This window comes from Battus philenor, unplaced genomic scaffold (assembly GCF_028537555.1).
Source record: "Battus philenor isolate CCGP_79_NKW_IND1 unplaced genomic scaffold, ilBatPhil1.0.hap1 SCAF_4, whole genome shotgun sequence".
Taxonomy (NCBI): domain Eukaryota; kingdom Metazoa; phylum Arthropoda; class Insecta; order Lepidoptera; family Papilionidae; genus Battus; species Battus philenor.
Window position 1 is genome coordinate 14855346 of NW_027181704.1, and position 16179 is coordinate 14871524.

The 16179-nt window shown below is 33.4% G+C and overlaps 2 protein-coding genes across 2 annotated transcripts; both read left to right on the plus strand.

Moving 5' to 3' along the window:
* The first annotated feature begins 6624 nt into the window (after nucleotides 1–6624).
* Nucleotides 6625–8899, plus strand: LOC137928873 (cytochrome P450 6B7-like). Its single transcript, XM_068771876.1, has 2 exons — nucleotides 6625–7981; nucleotides 8730–8899. The coding sequence occupies exons 1-2, from the start codon at nucleotides 6625–6627 to the stop codon at nucleotides 8897–8899; spliced, it is 1527 nt and encodes a 508-aa protein (XP_068627977.1).
* A 4469-nt stretch (nucleotides 8900–13368) lies between these two features.
* On the plus strand, nucleotides 13369–15358 carry LOC137929002 (cytochrome P450 6B5-like). The gene is made up of 2 exons (XM_068772016.1): nucleotides 13369–14731; nucleotides 15168–15358. The coding sequence occupies exons 1-2, from the start codon at nucleotides 13369–13371 to the stop codon at nucleotides 15356–15358; spliced, it is 1554 nt and encodes a 517-aa protein (XP_068628117.1).
* The last annotated feature ends 821 nt before the right edge of the window (nucleotides 15359–16179 follow it).

A 16179-nucleotide genomic window follows, 5' to 3' on the forward strand; every position in this document is an offset into this window, starting at 1 on the left:
GGGATCTTTCTTACAACTCCTGTCTTGGTTTCACAGAGACAGTTTTTCTTAATTATTTATTTAAATTCCTGTCCTTATATCTCTCATTCATTCTTCTTTAATTCGACACATTATCTCACATTTCTATTTATTTCTTTACCTTTCATAACCTGCCTCTTATCCTTCACCGTTTGTCCAGAATTGATACATTACTATTTATTTTCATTTACTTATTTACTTTCACATTTTGCTATATTCTAATTTTTTATTTTAATTGTATTATAACATAGCAAGTCTAAGGTAAGAATGAACCTGATTTCTGGGGTCGACCCACTAAGTTCATGAAGCATTCGCCAAAGAAATTTCAGGGCAAGGTTTCACAAGCAGGTGATATAGTAACTGAAAAAGGGATTAAGACTAAGCATCTTCAGGGCTTCCAATCAGCTGCTACCTTACATTACAAAAACATATATAAATATTTTCATGTTTGCATTACATTGATTTTTAAACACATACAAACATCAACATATTTTATAACAGAACGCCTACGTAGTGCAAAGTATGCAATAAACCATTTTAATGGTGCTGAAGTAATTTTTCTAATAGCCTTCGAACAGCACAAAGCTACATTCTTTATAAAACACTTGCCGGTTAATTTTCATTTGATATTTAAATGGCTCTATAGTATGAATTCTTAGTTCAAATGAAGTAGTTTTACGGCACTGAAATGTTCTAGAATTTATGCACGCGAAATATTTCTCTTAATTACATATTCGTTCAGTAAATGAGTTTGTTCGTTTATTTGTTTATTATTTATTTTAAATAATGGTCTTTTTTCTGCCTTTCACCAATTTTCTCTTATCAAGACGATGATCGCATTTTCGATATTACATGCCCAGGCATCGTTTACTAGCTTATGGTCACCAGTAGAAAACCTTTCTGCCCCAACAGCTATGGGTTATGCTTGACGAATGGAATAGGAGGTATATGAAAGGTTTGACGGCGTCGACAACGCAAAAATTTTTCCCGGACGCCATCTCAGCCTACCGCCTACTTCGCAGTGTCAAGGTGGACGCGGTCTTGGTCCAGCTCTTCATGGCGCATGGGGAATTTCCGAGTACCTTCACCGGTATAATCTCAACGAGGACCCGTCGGGCTTCTGTGAACCGGGCGTGGACCAGACCGTGATCCACCACGTAGCCCACTGTCCAGCGTTCGGACGACTTCGGGTTGACTCTTGAAAATTGCAAAAGATATAATAAAACGAAATATGACCTGAGAAAAAGACTCGGTGTTTGGCACTAATCGGTGTGACGACTCCTGAAGATGCCCCGTGGAGGGGTGAAACACGTGTTGAGTGAATTTACGGTGGCGGTTGTGTAGTTGGCATTGTCTGTGGCATGCGCATTTACGAGCGGGCTGGCGGGCGGTGCACTTTCATGCACGACAACCACTGCATGTGCGGAAGTGGCTAGATATTGGTCCTTTCTTATCTGAGAAAAATTGTTAACAAAATAATAATTATTAAACAAAATTTTGTCAAATATGAGAAAAAACAATTGTAAAACTAAGGAGCTAGGTGAAGGAAGAAAGGAATCAGAAAAGAGGGAAATGGAATGAAAGGGTAAGACAGACGAAATGTATAAAGTAAGTAATATACAGTAATATACATGGATGTAGAGTACGGAAATAAAACAAGACGTGAAAAATTTATTAAACGAAAAGAAATGACCTCGCCCTTCCCCAAGATAGAAGAACGGGTGGCCCCTAATAGCAGGGGACATAAAAAACAGCCATGGGTCGCACGAGCAGTGTGCCAACTCTGATGGACAACTCTTCGAGTTACGACAGAGATTTTGGCTTTTCTGTGGACCTACTTATTTCCGAATCGATCGAAAATGATTAAAAAAATATGATAGTGGATTTATAGTTAATGTACAAAATAGACCGCCGTATTCATTCCGAATACGGTTTCGCCAACGTAATCCTCAATAAAAGTCATTTTGTTAATACAACAACCTGACAATGCTCCGATTTCGATTGCATTTTAAATTTAAATTTAGCGATCGGACCGCAACTTTAATATTTTAACGTGGAAACGCGTGCAAGTGAATTAATTATGCAAATGAGCATGCGGTACAATGGAAATTAGCGCGGCTTCAAATAATTCACGTACTTGTTTCATTTATTATTTCTACTTTAATGTAGTGAAACTAAAAGAACCGTGTTAAACCATCTCCCCGGCTTGAAACGCGCTGAACAGTTCTTTGTCTACTTCGAATATCAATAGATTATAAGTCTTTATAAATATAAATTTATAATCTCATGTCTTGTTTAGTGCAAGATACAGGAAACATTTCGATCAATTTACTCGAACCATTTGTTCCCTGTTTAAGGCTTTACACGTGAGGCTGTGAAGAAAAAAAAAATTGAAAAAATTGCAAGAATTGTAGAAAACGGACATGTTTTTTTTTTTCTATATAAACCGAAAAGTAATTTAAAACATCTGTCCTTATCTCTTAAAGGTTGAGAGTCAAATAAAACCAAAAAAAGGGTGTCAAATAGCACACCTTGTTTATTTAAACCAAACAAATAAATTTTCAAAGATTAGAGTAAATTAAGAAAAGATTCATGTATTATTAGGCATACTATAATTACCTCTGACATGTTTCTGTCGAAATTAGACGCAGACACAGGATCGTGTTTTTACATAAATTAGCGAACGGCTATATTGACAGCCCAGATTTGAAAATAGAACTTAATTTTACTGTGCCTGATTCCGATAGACGTATAAATAACAAGATGACTCGACTTGTTTTTACGGTGAACTCATTTGGGGTCAGTACTCGCCGATGTAGTGCAAAATATATTTTAATGTTATTTACTTACTCCGCTAGCTCAGTGACCCAAAGTGGGTCTTGGCCTCCGAAGCGAGAGACTTCCACTTTCCTTTATCTTGCGTCATCGTCTGCCATTGGCTGACATTCAATTCGCGCAAGTCTGCTCAACGCGATCGATCCAGTGATACCTGGGTCTACCCAGTGGTCTTCGACCCCTCGGTTTTTCCAGGTACGCTACTTTCACGCTCCGATCCGATCCAATTCGCTCCAAGTGACCAAGCCAGCAGATTCGTTGAGCTTTATATTCGCCAATGATATTTGGCTGTGCTACTAAAGTCTCAATTTCGGCATTCTTTCGGAGCCTCCAAGATCCGTCTTGATTTCTCGAATGCTAAAATATTTAAAATTAAGAAACTAGTTCTAGTATACATAGTTTCTGAATGTTTATCACAGTTAATTTTTATGCGTGTAGTTTTAAATAGTGGAAGCCGCACGGCACAAGACTAATATTCGCGGTCATAAGTCGTTAGTTTTACCCCCGGGATTCTAGTATATAATTCACACTTTATGCATTAACCTGAGATCGCAGGTCTCATTCCTCCATCTTTGGGCCATCATTGCTCAATCAAGTGTACATTAGTATAATGAGTAGCATAGTCAGGTTTATTTAAACCTTATAAGACAAGGAGAGGAGTCAGGTCTTTAAAAGTGAAGCTCACACATTCCAAATCGAATTAAAACAATAAAACGGGTCGGTATTTACAACTACAGTACCCTGGTCTAACACCCTACAATGCTATGGATCCAAGATCCCTATAATGAATAAATGGAATGCTGAAAATCATTTCAGCGTCAGGACGTCTATTGTTGGACATAGACATTATATATAGACATAGGATATAGACATTATATTCATGGAGTCTCAGAATTTTTGATTGGGAATGTTCTACATCTAGTCTCTTTTGACAACCCTTACAATGCCATATGCCATCATATATAAATAATATATTTCAATTTAAGCTAAAGTTTTGATTAAGAAAAATACCAATATTTAGCCACTTCCGCACGTGCAGTGGTAGTCGTGCAACAAAAGTGCACCGCCCGCCAGTCCGCTGATAAATGCGTATGCGGCAAACAATGCGAATTACATAACTACCACCGTTAAATCACTCAACACGTGTATCACCCCTCCACGGGGCATCTTCAGGAGTTATGTTACACCGATTAGTGCCAAACATAGAGTCGTAGCACGTTGCAGGACTACCACTGCATGTGCGGAAGTGGCTAAATATTGGTCCTTTTCTTACTTAGGATGGACTTCCGCAAAATAACGCCTGATTCCATTAAAAAGTTTTAATAATTTTTCGTCTAATAAACTCTGCACTTTTAAAGCAAGTATCGTAATGTTATGCCTTCAGAAGTTATTCAGTAAGTTTTTATTTAATGTTATAGTAAAATAACCTATTATAAACAAGTGTTGTATATTTTTATATTCATTTTCACGATATGCCTGAAGTGGGAGGCTAAACGGCAATTATGCTCCCATTAACCTGTCTTAGCAGTCAGGCGTAAATGTGAATTTACTATTCTTTAAATAATAGTTACGCTTTACGATGAGAATTTTCACTTTATACATTTTTCATTGTTTCTTTAAATAAAAATCATTTACAATCACTCTTTATAACTGCTTGTAAGGTGTATTGTGTTAAAATGCGAAGCAATAATGAATTCGATTAACGCATGTAATATTTAATTGGTTTTCTTTTGTTGTTAGGGCGTGAATTTAGACGAATAATGGGTGTATTATTCTTGCTTAACACGTTCACTGCGGCTTGAGGTCGATTCAGCCTCATGGTAAATTTTGCACTGGTGCGGCGCGTAAAACTCGTGTTTTCTCTCTAGTGCGGCGGCTGTTTACACTCAACCGTATGAGGTATGACAAAGACAAATATAGCTTTCTTTATGTCTGCGAAGCATTGACTCAATATTGTAAAAAAATATTGATGAACATGAGGCAGAAAAGGCCTCAACCGCACTACTAGGAAGTTCAGCTTGAGGCTGATTCGACCTCAGCCGCACCAGCTGAAAGTTCTTCAAAATTGGGCCCGCAGTGAACGTGTTAACACGCTCAAGGGTTTTGATAGAATATTAGGAACTTCTGGTTCATATTGAGCTATGTAATCTTAGATTGCATGCGCAACTTAAATGTAATTTTTTTGTTAACGTAACTTATTCTTGTTGATTTCAGCCGATGGACTCGGATCACTAAACTTACGACTTACCGCGACCTTAAGTGTATATCGTCAGTCCTCCTAATGGAGGGCTTACCAACACCACATCTATCGGCCCGTGATCCCAACTCGAGGATATTTCGATTCCAACGGCCTTCAGTTTCAAGAGCAATGAGGCTCGCCAACTATCACTTCAGAAGAACAATTCTATGAGCCAAGTTGTTGACCTTTGTTCTTCTGCGAATCTTCATATCATTTGTTATACCTACATCAGAACAACTCTTGCGAAGTCTTCTGACCTGTCATGACCTTATTGCTACCATCGACCATTAAAAGTGTTTATTTTAAAATAACGAACTCATTGTCTGTTACTATTGTGATTACAACTGTACTTCTCAATAGTGTACACAAGTGTACACAATTGTATTTCGTTAACCATGACTAAGATATATTTTAGTGATGGTAAATGTGTGTATCGAATATTTTTTGCATTTAAATATAATTTTTGGTGTAGTTGCCTTGTTATTTTACAAGCTAATTAGGTTATTTTTTAAAAATAAATATTCTATTGTTAACACAAAAACACGAACAAAGATACACATAAAAATTAAATGCATTTTCTCTTTTCTAATTTCTTTCATGTAGTACTTTTTTCTGTATTTTTTATGTTTTTTTGGATATTATTTAATTTAATTGTGTGTTATTAAAACTTGGATTTAGATTATAAATGTTCCTAAGTCCGACATTAAACAAGTTATTGCACAAACCGCTGAACGTTTGGGCTCCCAAGAAATCGTTACGTTTTTAGTCGTATATACCAAAAATCTGTGAAACTTAATTGAAAATTTCTTATAATTACTAGAATTATGTTAATTTGTTCTGAATTAAATATCAGTAACCGATATGCATAGCGTATAATATCGGAAGAAGCTAGATGCTTTCTTCATATATTAGGGTGACCGGAAAGTAATGTTGTTTCTGTCGACATATTTTACAAAAAAAAAAACTGATTCATTTTTACTATTCCGGCATTGAAATTTTTTTTACCAAATGGCAAAAGGTTGTTGATAACGAAGGTATGGTAAGATATGTTGTTAATTAGAAATAAAAACTTGTTAAAAATATAGTCATTTGAATTTAACTTAAGAAAGCGACATTACTTTCAGGTCCCACTAATGTAATAAATATGATATTCTTACATTAGTTATCTATTTTCTGTTTAAAACATCAACGTATAAAATAAAACAAATAAACAGTTAAGCAGTGAAATGAGATTTAACATTTATGTTTTTAAACTATTTTTTTCTAATAATGTAACATTTTGTAGTAAACTACTTTCCTAACTACGTATTTAGAAAATGATATTTTCTAAATGACATTTAGTATATGTCTTCTCTACGCAGTTGAAATAATGAAAATATATATATATACTTTTTTTTTAATTTAATTAAAAACAATTTTATATATCTTCGTACAACACTAGGTAAAGACTTACGTTTAATAAAATATGAAAGTGAATTGAAACACTACATTTAGGCGTATGTAGAACAAGAACTGCGTTACGATAATACAAAATGTTATTTTTATTTTTTATCGCTTTACTCTTAACAGTATTCTGGTATATCAAAAAATATACGTATTGGAAAGTGAGAAATGTCAAACATGATATTCCATTACCGCTATTCGGTAATCATATTAAGAATGTGTTTGGAATGAGAACAGAAACAGAAATGGGTATGGAAATGTATAAAAAGTACTCGAAGGAAAAAATTGTTGGATACTATCGTGGTACAACGCCGGTGCTCATAGTACGAGATCCGGATTTAATCAGGTACGTACTAAACAAGAACTTTACGAGTTTTCACGGAAGAGGCCTGGGAAGGGATCACGAAAGAATGTTAATGCTTAATGTATTTTATGCAAGAGGAGATTGCTGGCGGCTATTAAGAACTGCACTCTCGCCCACATTTACAACCGCTAAACTAAGAAATATGTTCCCTTTGATAAAGAAATGCACTGTGAGACTACAGGATGTCGCACTGAAACTGTCGGAGAGCGGCAAAGCGATATGCGGACGAGAATTAATGGAACGATATACGACAGAATTCATAGGCGCTTGCGGGTTCGGTATAGACATGAACACAATAAACACGGAGAAATCTCTTTTCATTGAATTAGGTAAAATGATTTTCACTAAGACTAAATGGCAACTTGTTTTCATAGCCGTACGCGAGCTTTTCGCTAAAAATTGGTTAGCTAATAACATATCTATTACAAGAGATGATATACGCATTATAATAATGGATATTATGCGAATCATACGTGAGCAAAGGAAGAAAGATAACATTAAAAGGAACGATTTTGTAGATCTGTTATTAGAATTAGAAAACGCAGGAGTTATTGAAGGCGATTCGCTAACAAGAACAGATGAGAAAGGTTTTCCAGTTAAAACAGAATTGATATTCACAGAAGAATACACCGCAGCACAATTATTCATATTCTTCGCAGCGGGTTTCGAAACATCTGCGGGCACTATAAGTTGGACTTTGCATCAACTTGCTCACCACCCACATGTACAAAGTAAAGTTCATGATGAGATCGATAAAACTTTGAAAAAACATAACGGTCTTAACTATGATGCTGTAAATGAACTTTTATACTTAGAAATGACGATAAAAGAAGCAATAAGAACATTTTCACCGGGAGGATACCTATCTAGGGAATGTATGAAGAAAAATTCAATACCTGGAACTGATGTAACAATAGATCCAGGTGTTATTATAAATATTCCTGTACAAGCTTTACATTTAGATCCTAAGTATTATGATAATCCAACAGAATTTAGACCGGAAAGATTTTTGCCTGAAGAGGAGAAAAAACGACATAAGTACGTATATTTACCATTTGGAGAAGGTCCTAGGAAATGTATTGGTAAGTGTTTTTTTGAATTTGATTCTATTTAATACTAGAAACGAAATTCCAGTATTTACACTTCAAATGTAGACTTCCAGATGTATCAAATTGCCGTTGTCTAGAGATATCAACTGATATTTTTTTCGATTTTCAAGTTTTAAATGATTATGATCACCCATCACTCGTACAGTTGACGGCCGTTGACGTCATAAGGTTCTAGAGTGGTAATCACAAGTCCGTAAATGCCGCGTTGGGAGGCTTCCACTACTTTGACCGACGACATAATCCATTTCACCGTAACTCGATGGCTGCGAGTAGCCTAAGACCGATCATTGTGACGAAATTTGGCGGAAGCCTATGCCCTATAGTGGGCATCTATCGGCTGCTATGAACGAATGATTAAACAAGTTAATAAGAACATAAGTTAGATATAATTTTTACTTAAAGCATTCTTGTCTATAGAGGTTGTATAAAATATAAAATAAATTAATTTTCAAAATGATGTTTGTACTAAGTGTAAATGTATACTTCCGCACATAATTGTATCAAAGAAGTGAATCTTACTGGGTAATTACCTTTAGAGTTCTATTGAGAATAATCTCATATACTTCAAAGTATTGTAATAGCCTTCTTGGTTTGAATTGTAAAGAAATCAATTGCTTTTGCTTTTGCCAATATACCTGACACACTACAGTACCGAGGTATACTATTGTAATCCCAAAATAAATATTATTTTAGATAACTAATACCAAAATTTTTCTTTCAGGAAGTCGCCTAGGACTTATACAATCTATGTCAGGATTAGTCGCTATATTGCAAAACTTTACAGTGGTTCCTGCTCCAAATTCCAAAAGAAATTTTAAAGTAAAACGTAACGCATTTTTGGTGCAAGCGATTGAAGGTGGCCTACCGATTGTTTTGAAACCAAGAAAATAATTATATACTATGTTATTATTATATGAAATATATCTGTGTAAAAATTTTACAAGAATCCAAAAAAATCTTATGTAGTAAGAATATTAAAATATTTAAAAATATAAAATGATTTTTTTTTACCTTACTTTGATCTGAATATGCTATTTACCTATGTCTAGTATGAGCTCATTTTACTCAACCACAATAAATGAGTCAGCATTCTCAGGGGTTCACTGAGCTACCTGATTTCTAAATGGTATTTTTTATTTGACTCATTGCAATTCCCAAACTTAACCCAAACAAGACTGGTAATCGAGGAGCTCTTTGAGGATGGCTGTACCTGGCAGTGGCAGTTCATCTGACGAAAAGAAAAAGAATCTCCAAACTTGCAGATAAATTTTATTTAACAATAGTAATACTGTATATTGCACAAAACAATTACAGTAACTTAAATTATGAAAACAAAACACACAATAAAAAAAACCTGTAACGATAATTCTAAATTCTTTCGAATGAAATGGTATCTGTGTATATATATGTGTGTATGCGTGTCACGTTATGTTTTGTGTGTGAGTGCATTTTAGACTCTATCATACATCGAACAACATTAATGTTAGTTGTAGTATTCACGGTTGAATGACTTCCTTTACACGAATCACCACGGATTTTCAGTTCAATTAAATAGCCGGTATTTACATAAAACAATTATTTAAAAAAGCGCACATGAAACTCTGCTTTTTTAGCAATTTTGCGCCCAATACAAGGCATAGGCCTAAGCCAAAAATATCTATAGGAGGATATACTATAACTGCCAGGCTTGTCAGGCGGAATGGTGATCTAAGTATGTTATTATGGTACACACAAGAAGCTGCTGCACATCATTTGGAAACTTGTTTGTGAGCAGTCGCAATCCTATATAACCAATGAATAAAGTGTAAATTATATAAAATTGCGTCCAGGGAATTGAACCCGCGACTTACAATCACAAATTTGAATCCTCTACTACTGAACTAACACTGCTATATGAGATTAAAATATTCAAAATAAAAAGTAACTCAAAAACTTATTTACACTTATGGTGCTGTTTGATATATTTTTTAATAATATTTAGATGACTTCATATATAAGACAAAATAAGAAGCCTTCAACGAGTTTATTACACTTTATTACACCCGCGATAAATTGTTAAAACATTTTAATTTTGAATTTTGTACTAATGTTTTAAAAATAATTAATTAAAAAGTACATTCGTGTTATAACTACGTTGTAAGTACTTATTAAGATCATTTTTGATAATTGATTAAACCGATAGTAGAGCGTACACGTTTTTAATTCCCTAAGTGAAGTTTAATGAAATTATTTTATTTAACGAACATGCACCAGACATTAATTAGATGGAAATTCTCATATTTTATTAATATATAATAAGCAGTGATGGTCTACATTTAATGCAAATCAAAAATCTTTGGTTCAGTTACTAATAATCGCAACAGAATTTATACTAATACGATTTTTGGACGTGTAACGTGATATTTTATGGTTTTAAAAAACCTGACTTATATACAATAACGCACAATATGGTGTGTTTCATAGCACTGAAAGAAAATTTTTTATTTAATTTCAGGAACTCACTCCATCAATTCATGGTATAAAAAAATACATTATTTTATTATTATTTATTTTCGGATGATATAATACTGTGATCAAAAAGTAAGTTTTGTCTATATATTTCTTTAAACAATGTGAATTATTTACTTATTCTTCCAGATCAATTTTGTAGCAATCCCTGTCCAATAATATACACTTTTAACAAAGATTTTTCATTCCACGAAACAGTTGGAAAAGTCTTTTTCTGGTATAGCCTTTAAGATCTTCAATACCTTCAATTCGGAATTTAACTCCTTAATGGTTTCAAAACGGCGTACCGACATTGGCCTTTTGAAATTGCTAAATATCCAGAAATGACACGAAGCCAAATCAGTTGAATACAGTGTTTGTGGAACGATACGAATCGAATTTTTGACGCTTTTCTTTCCAAAAAAAAAAATGAGCAATTTTAGCATAAATTGACGCGTTTGAGTTTTTATATAATAATTTTTGACCAAGATAGTCATAGCAAATATTATAGACAGTCCTAACAACATAGGAAAACAATTATGTGCCTTATAAATCCCTAGAGTTTTCGGTACATGCCATGTAGAAGAAGTTCTAAAGAATCAGCACATTTTCAGACTATAAATAGGAAAGGTATGTATGATAAACAGTCTCGTATAATATTGTAAAAGAGGTTTGAGTTTTGAGAAAATTTTGAGGCGTATATATTAACTAAGTACAGATAATGCATAGTAGATTAATAAAGATTTGCTAATGGAATAATCCTAAGTATTAGCGTGACATAAAATATAAGTTTAAAAATAATGTGAAACGTAGAATGCAGGAAAATGTATCAGAATCAATGTGTTTTATAATTTTTTATTTAGAATGTATTTAAATTTTATTACATCAGATGTGTCTACACTTGTCCGTATTTAAAATGGTCATGTTAAGCGAACATTTGATTAAGAATCAATAGTTCACAAGAATTTTAAATATTATTTATTATGTTTTCCTTATAACTATTAAGCTGCCAGAATATACAACTATGTCGAAATCAAAATTATCTGCCATTAAAGTTTCATCGTTTTATCTATCAACTCTAAATACAATTTAAATTTGACCTAAACAAAGTATATTTATTTAGTACATATAATTATTCGTTAAAACAATTGTTTTGTTTAATATGGTTTTCAGCGATTCAAGCTGTACAAATATTCATTGTTTTGTTACCAACTTTATGAGCGTGCCTACCGTTTATGTGCAAATGTTAACCGAAAGATATTTTATTATGTGGTTAAATATATAGTGTGATTTGTTATAGGTATTAAAGTTTTATAGGGTTCAATGAACAGCTTATTATTCAGTGAAAAAAGCTTTCGCGTCTATTTTAAATCATCCTGTACAAAGAGATGACTCTAACATATGTTGCATTATTTCTTTCTATTGCAATGGAAAAGACCTATAACTGACGTCATTACAAAGTCTGCAAGAACAAATAGTAAACTGAAGTTAACTTTACTTTTTTACAGCCCCCGTTTTTGGTGGCCTTTTGTACTTCCTCTGTCTTGGGTACACAGGAATATTATGACAATAATTATTTCTTCTTGTATTCCGTCCATATACTTATACTACTTCATATTAATTTTTCCGTTCATATCTCACCTCACTTTCGTCGACTTTCCTTTCTGAGTTTTACAGGTTCTGTATTACTTTATTTTTTTTTTTTCATTTTATTTTTTAAACACTATGCATTTTTTAATTAATTTTAATATTAGTAATTTGTAATTCAAAATATGCTTTTGGCTTTATTCTTCCTCTTTTTCTTTTAAGCTGATGGATGCCCACTGAAAGGCATAGGCCTGCACCAAAGATCGCCAAGGTGACCGGCCCTGCGCTGCTCGCACGCAGCGATTACCCTTGACTTTGTCTATGTCGTAGATCCACCTAGTGGGGGATATATCCATCCCGAGTCTACCTGTTCGTGGTAGCTACTCGATAACCTTTCGGTCCCAACGGCCATCGATTGTTCACTATATTATCATTATGCTATTTTTTATTTCTGAATATATTGATTTTATAGCGTACCGTGTAAGGCAGTAAATGAGCCCAGTGTCCCGTATTCGGGGGACTCCAGCTCGAATTCGAGTGCCGGTCTGGCGTTAAAATCAGGGAGGAGTCAATAGCCTCCCTGATAGGCGGAAAAGATAAACAGTCATTCGTATCCCTCGGCAAAAAAATCGCAAAAAGTGCGATAAAAATAAACAAAAATCAAACACAGTAAATAAATAGATAAAAAAGACAAAATAGAACCAAAATGATACAAAAATTGTGATAGAAAATAATTATAGGATATAAGTAATAAAAATGTAAAATAAAAATGTAAATTGAAAATGTAAAAAGAAAAAGGGAAAGATTGATAGATGAACAGAGCAAAAGGGAAAGAAAGCAGAAATGTAGCATGAAAGATATATAATGGACCGAAAGAGAAAGTAAAGTATGAAAGAAGAGAGAGAAAATAAAAAATTATGTGAAAAAATTAAATTGCCAATAAAGTCCCTGTCCCACCAAAGATAGGGGTACGAGAAGCCCCAATAGCGGAATCGAAAAAAAAAGCAGTAAATGGATGCTTTATATTCACACTTAAAGACCTGCACACTGCACCTATATAGACAAATTTAAAACTCGAAAATTTCAAATTCTTTCTTTGAGTTGTGGCCTCGATTTTTGTATCAAAAATATTTTATAAGACTTTGAATTAAAAAGTTATTTATAGTATTTACAACGTGAATAATTTAAAATTGAGTGAACAGCTGCAAATAATTTTTTGTAACGGCAAGAAACTATAAAAGGTTTGTTTAATTTAAATTTACTTATATGTAAATAACGTGGACAGTATGTTGGTGTTATTTGTTTCAGTGATATTACTCGTGTTAATTTTATACCTTAGAAATTATACTTACTGGATGAGAAGGAATGTAAAATGTGAACTACCAATACCATTATTCGGAAATCACTATGAAGTATTACTTGGATTAAGAAGTGACACAGAAAAGTTTACCCAGCTCTATGAAAAGTACAAAAATGAGAAAGTAATAGGTTATTATCGAGGAAGTACTCCTGAACTTATAATCCGAGATCCAGGGATAATTAAAAATATTCTCAATGTAGATTTCCTAAACTTTCATTGGCGTGGAGCAGGAAGAGATCCAAAAATAGAACCTCTCATGTTAAATGTATTTTCAATAGACGGAGATCTGTGGAAACTATTACGTCATAATCTATCTTCAGCGTTCACCAGTAATAAAATACGAAATATGTTTCCTCTAATAGTGAAATGTACAGATAAACTTCAAGACGTTGCTCATGAATTGGCAACGAATGATAAAGATGTCAATGCTGTCGACTTAATGGTACGTTTCACTATGGAATTCATAGGTGCATGTGGCTTTGGTCTGGAAATGAACACAATAAATGTTGAAAAATCTCTATTCTTAAAACTTAAGGAAATGATATTTACAAAGTCGAAGAAACAAATGGTGCTACTAGCTCTAAGACAATTATTTCCTAAAATCAATTTTTTAAAACAATTTCCAATATCAGATGGTGAAATAAAATCAACTATACTTGACATAATGAAAATTGTACGTGAACAGAGAAATAATAAACCTGTAGGTAGAAATGATTTTGTTGATATCTTACTTGAGCTAGAGAATAAAAAAATCATTCAAGAAGATTCTCTTGACATGAAAGATCAAAATGGGTTCCCAAAAAAAATCGAAGTTGAGATGAGTCCTATTCTATCTGCTGCACAGTTGTTTATATTTTTCGCAGCAGGATTTGAAACCGCAGCCACAGCAACGAGTTGCACAATACATAACCTAGCTTTTCATCCTGAAATACAAAGTAAAGTACACGAGGAAATTGACAGTGTATTATCGAAGTATGATAATAAAATTTGCTATGACAGTGTAACAAAGATGTCTTACTTAGAAATGGTTTTCAAAGAATCTATGAGAATATTTTCACCCGGTGGCTGTACCACTAGGATATGCTTAAAAAATTACACTATACCTGAATTAAATTTAACTATAGAAGCTGGTACACGACTAATAATTCCTATACAATCTTTACAAATGGATGCCAAATATTATGATAATCCAACGGAATTCCGACCTGAAAGGTTTTCTCAGGAGTCTATTGAAAAACGAAATAAATATGTTTATATACCTTTCGGTGAAGGACCAAGAAAATGCTTGGGTAAGTCTTTCGCCATATACCTATCTGTACTTAATTATACAAGACTTTTTGCCTTATTCAATTTAATTTTTTATCAATAAAAACTTTCACGCAGGTTGGTTTATGTAAAACCTTTCCCTTGATTATTCACTAAACATTTAATATATATCGGTTATTATTTCAACTTGATGTTTTTTTCTGTAAAAAAATTCTCAAGAAAATTTTAGATGTAAATGCGTATATACTGTTTTACATTGCAAGGATAAAATTTATTTAAATTAAAAAAACTCATGGTTTAGTAGAATTGTTTTTATATGTTCAAAACGGTATGCATTTAAAAACATAGTTTATGAATAGTCAAAATAATATACAAAACAATATAATTATTTAATTCTATAGCAAAAGCACGTTAATTTTATCTACGTTGCTTTAATTGAATTTATTATTACAATTTCAGGTGAACGCCTTGGTCTAATCGAGTCGTTAGCTGGACTGGTCGCTTTATTACAAAAGTTCATAATAAAACCGACATCGTCGTCTGAAAAAGAATTTAAACGGAAAAAAACTGCATACATTGTTCAGGCTGTTGAAGGCGCGCTACCTGTGAAACTAATACTACGAAACAAAACTAATTCCAAATTATGTTGAGTATCATTATTATTATAAATTCATCCGTTGCTGGGTATAGGCCTTCCAAAATAATCTCTTTATCATATTTAAAGCAACAGTTTTGTCATCTTAACACTTCTAGGGCCTTCCTATATTATCTCTCTCTCTCTTCTTCTCTTATAATTATGTGCATTGTTTTTGTCATACTAGCACTTTTAAGGCCGTCTTTAATAATCTCTTTCTCTTTTTATCTTTTTATTTAGTGCCTATTTGGGCATCCTAGCACTTTTAGAAGCAGTTCTAAAATCATCAGACCTCATAGACTGTGAGATCGTAGACCATAGAACATCAAAAAGAAGAGTACTTTATGCCTCTATGACCCTCTTTCACTCTTTGCATTGCTCTACCATTTTGAGATCATCAATCCTCCCTTCCACTCTTGAGTCTTCTCATCCTACCACGTTCAGATATTGTTCAAGACCATCGATTTATCAGCAAGAAGGGTGTTTGGCTAACCAAATAAACCACTTTATCGTCATCCAACCCTATATGGTTCTCCGATTTCCTTATCCTACCACTTTCGATCATATGTCAGAAGTAATCACTACATAGTAAGAAGGATGTTTTACATCACTTTGCCGATTCTTCGATATTATGTTGTTTTCTCTATTCATCCTATTTTCAAGCATGGTTCTAAAACCACCAGCCTATCAACATAAAGATATCCTATATCATGTCTTGTCTTATTTTGTACTTCGCATCTTACTTCTTAGTAACAGTTCTTTAGTCATCGACCTTTTACAATAAAAATACTCTATGACGTACCGCACATATCTTCCGCTACCATTACAGCGGGTTTG

What these genes read in the sequence shown, in the direction of transcription:
- LOC137928873 (XM_068771876.1), top strand. Translation starts at nt 6,625, where the DNA reads ATGTTATTTTTATTTTTTATCGCTTTACTCTTAACAGTATTCTGGTAT. An exon ending in AGGTCCTAGGAAATGTATTG is followed by an intron (nt 7,982 to 8,729) that starts GTAAGTGTTTTT and finishes TTTTTCTTTCAG; the next exon opens with GAAGTCGCCTAGGACTTATA.
- LOC137929002 (XM_068772016.1), top strand. Translation starts at nt 13,369, where the DNA reads ATGTTGGTGTTATTTGTTTCAGTGATATTACTCGTGTTAATTTTATAC. An exon ending in AGGACCAAGAAAATGCTTGG is followed by an intron (nt 14,732 to 15,167) that starts GTAAGTCTTTCG and finishes TTACAATTTCAG; the next exon opens with GTGAACGCCTTGGTCTAATC.